Here is a 10,824-nt window from a genome sequence, read left to right on the forward strand (position 1 = left end):
GGCAAAGTTCAGGAGGAGAAAAGTTTCAAGCGGTCGTTAAAGATTTTCTTGCGATCGTCAAGGGATTTTGCCAAGGATTTGATCCTAACGAGGTATGTAAGCTATCATAGTAATGGGTTCGTTCACCCTTACGCCAATCATGAGTTTCTTGAGTTAATTTCGTTCATGAAAATCCATGTATTGAGGTTCTTGATGAATTTCTTGAAATTCCGTTCTTAAATCTTTAATATTGGGATTTGATGAGTTCTTGAGGTGATTTTTATGAGTTTGAGTAGATTTTCGTTTACTAATATTGGGTATACGAATCTAAGGGAGTTTCGAAGAAATCAGTCGATTCTAGGTGAATTTAGGGCCAAAAATCTAAGAGGAAAATTGGTCGGGTTTTCTGGGAGGGCATGGGGCAATGTGCCACCGATTCGCTAGGGAAGTTGGCGCGCTAGAAATGGTGCTCTGAAGTTTAGGTACTGGTGCCCCGCGTCACATTCAGTGTGCCAGGGTCGCCTGCCCCCGCTGTTTTTCGTCGTTTGTTCCGTCTAAGTTCTTTTAAAATGCATCCTTACTCTTTTCCTGATTATGACTATCCAAACTACTTCTAATCATTGAGAAATTTGGTATATCCAAATCATAATTCTTGAATTCATATTTCAAATTCAAGATAGAGTTGAGAGTAAAGTTTGAGGGAGTTCTTGGAGTCATTTTGAGAAGTCTTTTGCTTACTTTTAAAAATTGTTTTAAGACTTGAGTATACGGTTGTGGAGAGTTGAGTTTTCTTATTCAAAGTGAATAAATGGGAACTAAGTAATCTCAAGAGTAAATGTTTTTACATTTAAAATGAGAGGAAACTTTGATTTACAAATGAGTTTATGAGGAGTTTTGAGCACTATTTCTTTTAAGAGAATCTTTTGAGTAATAATCTCAAAGTTTGAGGATGAGGAAATATTTTTTTAAACATATGAGCATGAGTTAAATTATTGGGAGTAGTATTGAGCATCGATATGAGGACGAGTTCAGACAACTCAAAGTCCAAAGGCCAAAGTCATTTGCGGCCCCTCAAAGTTATCCTCATTATTCATTTAGACACCTCAACTACACCTAGTACCTATTGAACACCTCTACCACTCCAGATTTGAACCGTCTAAGCATTTTTTGCCTACATGGCAAATCGGTTGTGAGTCACGCAAATGGGGCGCGTGAATTATTTTTTTTCCAATATTTTAACGTTAAAAGATTTATCTTTTAAAAAAATAATTAAATTAGCATCTCTTCTTCTTCTTTGACTCAACCACCATTGCAACCACCTTCTCACCACCACAATCACCGGTGTCCCACCATTAAATTTCATTCCCCTTCTTTCTCGAGCTGCAATCATTCTTCTTCTCCACGCCACCTTGTTTTTTAATTAGATCTGCCGTTACCATATCCACACTTCTCCTTTCCTTTCTTTCTCCGATCATCTTCTTCCTTTTTTTTTTTTGCAGACCATCATCTTCTTTCCCTATTTTTTCAGGCCATCATCTTCTTTCTCCTTTTTAACCAGCCATTAACCCACCTCCCACCATTGGCACCACCTCATTTTTCTCCAAATCTATCGTTGTCAATATCTTTCGTTTTTGCCTTTCAAACAATCAATCACAAATTTTAATTTGTGCATCGAAAAACACTGCCATCACACATCTCTTTCTTTCTGCCAAATCAACTCAAACATGAATCGAATCTAAGCTTGATACAAAAATAAATTAAAAAAAGAAGTAGAGAAATTTAGGATATTTAAGCTTTTTTTTAAAAAAGGGAAGAAGATGAAGTGGGGGGAGTGGGCAGGTCGGAGGCGGCAACATACATAGTTTAGGATTTTAGTTTATTTTTTTAATTATAATAATTTTGGAGCCCAAAAGACACATGGCTTCTTTTAAGACACGTGGCTTCTTTTAATTAGTTAGTTTGCCATGTCATGGCAAGTGCATCACACACTCGACATTTTTTTGCTGATTATCAAAATGTGTCTAATAGGAACAATTTTTGTATAGGTAAAAGTGTTCAATAGGTAAAAGGTTGAATTGGAGTGTCTAAGTGAAATATGCGGACAACTTTAAGGGGCTGTAGATGACTTTGGCCAAGTCCTTATAAACCATGTATGCCAACATGGGTAAAAAGAGTCATACTTTTTAGATGATTCCTTATTGCTTTTAAGCATAGTTTAGTGGATCCACTTAGTTGAGGATGTCTTATACTCTGGCAAGGTATAGGAAAGTTCTGGCAGCGTGGGCGAGACGATGTATCATCACATAGCTCATAGTGATGGTTGTCGATTAGAGAATCTCCCAAATAAGAGTAAAAGAGTTATTATTGTATTTTTAAATACATTGAGTTATTATCTACTATTTTAAAAACTTTCTTTATAATGCATCTTTATTGTTGGTTTAAAAGTTGAGGATTTATATAATAGGATATTAAAAAAATGATATATATACCAAAATAAAATTATAATATAATTGAAATATATCATGCGTACCTCTAAAAAATTATGAAATAAATATAATGCTTAATTGGATATTTTGCTACAATTGCACAGAATAAAAAATTGTGAAATATATATAATGGTTAATTGAATATTTTGCTACAATGGCAGAATAAAGGAGTGTAAACGTTATTAAGAAGAGAGAGAAGATGATAAACATTTAAGAATAATAACTGAGTTCGTAGTTTAGTGGTAACCGTATAGACTTTCCTAATATGCCAAATACGTAATAAAATCTGCTATATTTGAAAAACATTAAAAGTGATGCTAATTACGTTTATAACTCTTAGAAGAGTGACTAATCGTGTAATTTTCCCAATACTATTATATCTAATTAAAAAAGCCCAAGTTTTAGGTACAATTCAAATAGCTTTTTGTACAATGTCATATTGCTGTGTTCGTTCTTTTCTTAATGGCTTATATAATAGGGTAATATCATGATGTCTTCATCAACAATTTGAAGTCTTAGAAGTCGAATTGAACTCTCTTTTAGTGGTTGAAATGATCAATAAAATTATTAAATCACCATGGAGAATCCAAAGAATCATTGAAGAAATCATACCTAAGGTTGTTCAAAGGAACATTTTGATTTTTATAGGGAAGAAAATCATGAAGACGAGGATGGATGAAGTAAACGATCTGCTAGTTATGGCAAAGGGTTCATTGAGAATATCGAACAAGCTTCAACTATCTTGTTGGTGTATATTTTCAACTGTAATTTGTTGTATATGCCAACATGTCGGTATTCAGAAGAAGAGTTAAAAAGAACACAAGTTGGTGCTTTAACTCAATTACAGTAAATTAGGCAAAGATTGATTGAGCTTGGCACAATTAGTCTAAGACTTGACTCACTTAGTTCAATGCTAGTCCTAGTTCATAGGTTTGAATTTAGCTTGTTTGAATGGTTGTTACATGTAGTTTTATGATGTTTCGTATTGTATTGATTATACAACATTTTTTTGATGAATACAATATTTGAATAGATTAAATTTTATCACGTTATTACCTAATGTTACACATTAACAATCTACTGTATAAACTTACAATACTGAACAATAGATAAGGGAATAGAGTTATTATCACATATGGATTGCTTGCTTTAGAGTATGTTTCAGAGGTATTTAGTCAGTCAAGTTTATCATCTTAGCATATTTAGAGGCCAATTATCTTACTAAACTTTGTTGCACTTGGTGTTTTTCTGGTAGATATAAAAAAAGGTTCACTGCAAATGCTCCCAAAAGTAATTTTAACATGACGAAAATCCTAGTTTCGTCACTGTTCATGCTGAGAACCTACTGATTTTGAAATTGAAATTATTTAAAGCTAATTTTTTAATATAATCAATCACTCTTCAGTATATATTATAGAGGAGGGGGTAATCAAGAAAAGTTAATAAGAGAAGAGTTTTTTCATACTGCATCCAATATATATATGACATAAAACATACAATATATGGAACTCGAGTTGCTGCAATTACACAGAATCACAGATACATAGAATGTCTACACTAATAGCTTGAACTTTAAAGTGCTACTAGATAGAACCTTTGCAGAACACATGAAGGATAAAATGGAAAGAAATGAAACTAGTAACTGCTTTTACACATGAACGGTCCTGTTATCGGATGAATGATTCTCCACTTCTGCTCCTTCCTCTGCTGAGTTTTCGTTTTCCCTTGACATCTCCTCCAGTGACTTCCCCTTGGATTCTGGAACCAAGAAAGTGAAAAATAATCCGAGAAGGTTGACTACGCCAAGGACAATGAGTGAATTCCGAACCCCAATTCCAGCAGGGTACCCTGCATCAGCCTTGCTCTTGTCTTGTGGTTGAGCCAAATACAGGAATCCAAATGCACCCACCATTGCCCCTAACTTTCCACATGCAGCTGATATTCCATGGCAAGTTGACCGCAATCTAGCTGGGAAAATCTCAGCAGGCACGACAAATGTAGTGGCGTTGGGTCCAAAGTTGGCAAAGAAGAAGGTTAGTGAATAAAGGACCACAAACCCGATATGGTGGCCAGGGAGAGTCCAGTGGTGGTAAGGAATGGCCAGAGCAAACATGAACACTGTCATCATTGTGAAACCAATCACTTGAATGGTAAACCTACCAATCCTGTCAATGAGGAACACTGTGAACCAGTAGCCAGGCACGGTGCTGCAGAGAGCGATAAGGGTTTGGGCTCGTGCAATTTTTTGGACCTCTTCAATTGCATTCATAGTCTTGGCAGCTGGAATCCATCCAATTGCACTGAAGATGTCCTTTTGGAACAAGTTTTGGCTGTAGTATGCAATATCAAGGAGAAACCATGTGCTGGTTGTGCCAAGCAAGTGGAGTCCATGCCGATTAAGAAATTTTTTCGTGAACAAACCAAATTCATTGCCGGACTTTACAACAGGCTCTTTTTGCTCTGTCCCAATGTCAACCTGCATAACCTTTTCCATATCTGCAGTGGCCTGTTTCACATTCTTGGCTACAAGAGCAGTGTAACGAGCCGTTTCAGGCATCTTCATCCTCCAGTAGTAAGTGACAAGAGCAGGAAGTGACCCAACCATCAATATGATCCTCCACACGTAGTCTGCTTGAGGAACGGTTGAACCAAGGGGATCCACTTGATAGGCTGGCGCCTTGAAACTAGCCTCGAATGCAGCAGAGATAATGATGGCAAAGATACCACCTGCCAGGATCCCAAATCCTTGCATAGCAAAAACAGCAGCAATGAAGGCACCCCTGGTCTTTTTGTTGGCATATTCAGACATAATAGTAGCAGAAAGGGGGTAATCGCCGCCAATTCCAAAACCAAGCCAGAAGCGAAAGAAGCAAAGGGTGGCCATGACGGTCTTAGGCTCCCTACCGAAAGAAAGGCCAGAAGCAATGGAACAGAGACACATGAGCATAAGGGTCATGCCATAGACTTTCTTCCGTCCCATTTTGTCACCAAGCCATCCAAAGAAGAGTTGTCCCGCAAGGGTACCACAAAAGGCGACACCATTAACAGCAGCGGAGACATTAGGAGGTAGTGAACCAGGCTTTGAAGAGCCATCGACATGGTAGTAAATACGTCCAAGCAACTTAGTGACTAGAGATATGCAGAAGAGATCATAGGCATCAGTAAAAAATCCCATACCAGCTATTATGATTGCTGTGAAGTGATACCATTGTGTTTTTGCCGAATCAAGTGCGTTCAAAACCTTCATATCCCCAGCCATTTTTTTCTTTCTGCAAATCAAAACAATATTCAACATGTAAGCTAATCCAATTTTCAATCAGCATTACCAAATTCAAAACAGCAAACACTTATTATAACAAACAAAAAAAATTAGACGACAATCAAAAAATGAACCACAAAACAAAAAGATAAAACGCAAGATCATGCATATATATTAACAAGAAATTCAATAGTATGTGACACAAAAATTGTAACAAAACAAATATGAATATAGCTAGGGGTGTCAAAATTAGCTCATGAAATTATATGTAACACTCCCAACCCGTCCAAGTTTGATTTAGCCCATTCTGATTCGTCTAAATTCAATATAATCACAAGAAAACCTTTATTTAATTTCGAATATAATTAACCTTTATTTAATTTCGAAATGTGACATGTCCACAAACTATATATCAATTGATGTGATTCCTATACAAAATTTTGACGATATGTTTATAATCGAAGTTAAAGGCGACAAATAAAAGAGAAAAAGAACCACACCTGTCTGCAAATAAAAGAGAAAAAGGTTTAAGATATGTTGAAAAGAGGTATAGAAGTAGAATATTTATATGAAAACACCTGAGAATGTTCACTAGAATATTCCTTTTCAACTCTTTTAAGAGTCTTTTTTGTTTTTCCTCCTAAATATAGGACCAGCCATTAGTTTGTTCACTACATAAAAATAGTAAAATAATTAAATGTCCAAAATTGGTTTGTTTGTTTTTTTCTTTCTTATTTTTTTAAGTAAAAAGTGAAAAATAGTTCTCAAGCTAGCACATATGTGGTGTAATAATAAAATAATTGAAAATCTTTTTTCATGCTCAATTGTGTTGATAAATTTTTGAGTTTTCATTGTTGTTAATTACTGATATGAACATTATTGAAATTAAATCAACCTTTTACTATGCTCAATTATTTTACTACTACACCCTTAAATATGTGATTGAATTTTTTTAGGTTATAAATAAGTCCATGATATCAATTAAAAAGAAAAAAAATATATCATAATATAGTTTCAAAACGACAAAGATTGTTATATATTGATAATATAAATAGAAGATAAAATAGATATGAGTTAGTATTCTTTTATCCTTTTTATATGTCATTTTAGTCATCAAGACTTTCGTAAAAATACGGATCTATTAATTTGAAAGATTATGAAAGTATTTGTTGTTGTTTATTGCAATTTTGTCCTTACTAATCCGAGAAGGTATATAATTTTTATTTAATTTATAATATTAATGTATATCCGCAGGAGTTAAAACTCCTTTTTATCTGTCATTTTAGTCAACAGAATTTGGTCAAAATACGTTTTTATTAGTTTGAAAAATCAAGAAAGTATTTAATGTTGTTTCTTCCTTTTCATCTTATTATTACTCTGTGAAGGTATATGACGTTAATTACTTAATTTGAGAAAAGTTATTGGTCATATATACCTTCTTTGATTATGAAGTTGGTGGTGTGTTCTTTTATGTTAATCTTTTCCTCTTTTAAGTTTTTTAGACTTTTTGATAGTTCCATTTCTATAATTAGTGGTTGATGTTATATTTTTGGAAAACAATTCTTGGAATATTACTTACATGAAATAGTTCTACAAAAATAGGGCACATATCAGTCCATAAAACAACTTACTCCTAAAAAAAATAGAATGACTCCTAAAAGATACATAACACAACACAGACATAACACGTGACTCCATTAATTCCTACAAATCAGAACAACATGGGACTGACCCAACTTAAAAAAAACACAAATTCTTAAAATACTAAGGCCTCATTTGTTTTCATTAAGATCAAGACGTCTAAATCTGAATGAATATCTAAGCGATTAAGATATTATCTTTAAATTTGAATACTACTGAATGATTAAGACGGTTTGTTTTTCAATATCTGAATATGCATAATTTCTTTGTTTATAAATATAACAAATATGCAATAAAATAAAACAATAATTAAATATTAGAAATATATAAATTTATTAAAATAAAATTAGTATTTGCACAAAAAAAAATCATGTTCACTAGTGATGGTCAATATGATTCGGAGAATATGTGATAGTTGACTGTGTGTTGGTGATAGTTAGCGGTAGTTCTAGTTAGAGGTGTTCATGGTTTGGTTTGTGTCGGTTATTAGTCAAAATCAAAATCAAATCAACTTAATCGGTTTTAAAATTATCAAAATCAAACCAAATCAAATATAATATACATTTATCGACAGGGGCGAATTTAAGTTAAAAAAATGGGTCACCTGAACCCGTGGTCATCCGACAAAATTCGATAGAACTACTTGTATAATTTGTAAAATATATCAAATAGCAACTGAATGAACCCATGATCACAAATAATTGGATGGCTCATTGGTTTGAGTGTTTGTTTTCCATTGTGAGGTTGAGAGATCGATTCCAAATTACTACATTCCTTTCTTGCAGTCGGCCCTTTTTTGAAAAAAAAAACATTAAAAAATGCAGCATTGTTTTTAACTTTTATTCTTATTTTTACAAAAAATAATAATAAATAATAATAATCTAAATGTAGGTTCCATTGCAGGCATTTTATTTAACAAAAAACATGAAGTAGCGCTCAAACTTTTCAGCTGAAAAAAGCCCATTTCTTCCTTCTTTTTCGCTCTTTCAACTGAAATCACCATTCTTAGTAAGCAAACTAGCAAAATCAATTATAATATTTTAGATCTTATCTTACGTGCAATGATCAACGACGGCTCAAACACACAAGTGATTTGAGACAAAATCAAACCGAAGCCTTACACTTTTAAGAAAAATTAATATTCTTTTTAGGGTAAAGGGATATATATTCCCCAGAACTATCGTAAATGGTATGCAGATACCCTTTGTCATACTTTTGGGACATTGGTGTCTCTACCGTCCAAAAACTAGAGCATTATACCCTTTATACTAACAGATATACACGTGTCATAATTTTATCCATCGATTCGTTTTTTAATATATCGGATCGACGGATAAGATTGTGTCACGTGTCACTATTTAGTCTTCTGTTAGCGTGAAGGGCATATATGCTTTAGTTTTTTTAGGGCAAGGGCACCAATGTCCCAAAACTATGACGGAAGGTATCTGCATACCATTTACAATAATTTGAGGATATATTTGTCCTTTTTCCCTTCTTTTTATAAAGTCTACTTTTTAAATTTCTTGAGATGCAAAATTGTATATTTTTTTATAGTTGGATTCTTTTAATAATTATTTTTCAATCAATAATTCATATAATCAATGCATTTAATCTTTCTTGCGACATAGTACTCTAGGTATATCAAATTTCTTCTAATAACTTTTTCTCTTAATAATTTTTTTGCAAATGATATTTAATATTTTTCTTATGAAAAAGTTATATCTATTATTGCTAAGATAATTGAGGTCCTTCAAATTTGGAAGCCTACAGTAGTTGCCTTTTTTTAAAGGGGCAAAGCCGTCCCTGACAATGGTGCACCCGTCTTCTTGAAATCCTAGATTCGCCTCTGTTTATCGGTTTGGTTGTTTTCGGTTTTGGTTTGGTTTGGTTCGGTTATTAACCATACATAAAAATAAAAGAAACAATTCATTCAAAACGTGAAAAAAGTGACAACAATCCATTCAAACAAAAAAATAGTTAGAATGATTGGCATTATAGAACTTTTGATCATTGAATTTACTGAATAAAACTTCAAAATTCACTATTTTGGCATAGAAGGAAGAGACAATGACATTTTCAATCCCACAAAGAATTTTCATAGACACTCATATACATGAAACCAAAAAGAAAAATGTTCTCACCTTGGACATTTTTTCTTTCATAAGTAAATTATAAATAAATTTTGATGAAACATATATAAAATCTTTAAAATTATTTATGAATCTAATATATTATGTATGTATAATAATATAATTTATGTATATAACTTGTTGGTTCGGTTCGGTTATTTCTTCGATTTTTTTCGAACAAAACCATAACCAAACCAAATACTATCGGTTCTTAACAATCTAAAACCAAACCAAACCAAACCAAAACCCAAATTAAATCAGTTCATTTAATCGGTTTGATTTGATTTTTCGATTTTGATCGATTTTTATCCAAACCCTGAACACCCCTAGTTCTAGTTATGATTGTGAATGTAGTTTGTAGTAGAGATTGACCTTAATGGTGATAGTGGTTGGTAGTGATAGTGATGTGTAGTAGATGTAATTATAATGATATAAGTAATAAAATAGTGATAATTTAAACACTGAATAATTATAATATTTTCTTTTTTAACATATAAATATATTGAGTTAAGAATTATTAAATTTAAGCAATACAACAATAGCAACATAACTATTATCGTCCTACAAAATAAATTTTAAATGATATAATAATTAAATATTATATTAATATAACATAATAAGATCACAAAATTAATAAAATATTACTATATAAGAAGAGTGAATAAGCACACTCTTCATTGGCCTATCACAAAGATGGTCCATCTACTTTTTTACACTCCTCTTTCATTATATTTTAATTTTTTCCTTTTTAAATAGTCCAAAAAAATAAATTTAAAATATTACAAATTCGATTAACTCTCGAATAACATATATTATTTGAAAAATTACATTAAGAATACCATAAACCACAATAGTTAACAACTTACAATATTTGAAAAACATATTAACTCTCAAAATTTCACATGTGTCACATAAATTGAGACAAATGGAGTAACATATATTATTTGAAATTACGTTAAGAATATTATTAATCACAACTTAATTAAAGTATTTAAAAATAGATAACATATATTATTTGAAAATAATGTAAAAAATATTATAAATCATAAAATTAACAATTTAACGGATATTGTGCCCGTGCTTGCATTTAGAAGTGAGAATGTTTAGGAGCTTAGGGTCAGTCAGTCAATTGACAGATTTGCCCTTCTTCTTCAACTTCCTCTATTTACTACAAAAATAGTACTAAAAATCAATTTAAAATATTAAAAATTTGGTTAATTCTTGAAATTTCACATGTATTGCATAATATAATAGAGTGAGTAACATATATTATTTGAAATTTATATAAATAGTACTAAAATATAGTTTAAAATAGTACTAAAAATTTGAT

General features: G+C 32.1%; 1 protein-coding gene across 1 annotated transcript; it reads right to left on the reverse strand.

Moving 5' to 3' along the window:
* Positions 1-3,895: 3,895 nt before the first annotated feature.
* On the reverse strand, positions 3,896-5,727 carry LOC125870288 (probable inorganic phosphate transporter 1-7). The gene has a single exon (XM_049550688.1). The coding sequence runs from the start codon at positions 5,722-5,724 to the stop codon at positions 4,114-4,116; it is 1,611 nt and encodes a 536-aa protein (XP_049406645.1). The 5' UTR covers positions 5,725-5,727; the 3' UTR covers positions 3,896-4,113.
* Between the last annotated feature and the right edge of the window lie 5,097 nt (positions 5,728-10,824).

Source organism: Solanum stenotomum, chromosome 7, assembly GCF_019186545.1.
Source record: "Solanum stenotomum isolate F172 chromosome 7, ASM1918654v1, whole genome shotgun sequence".
Classification (NCBI taxonomy): Eukaryota; Viridiplantae; Streptophyta; class Magnoliopsida; order Solanales; family Solanaceae; genus Solanum; species Solanum stenotomum.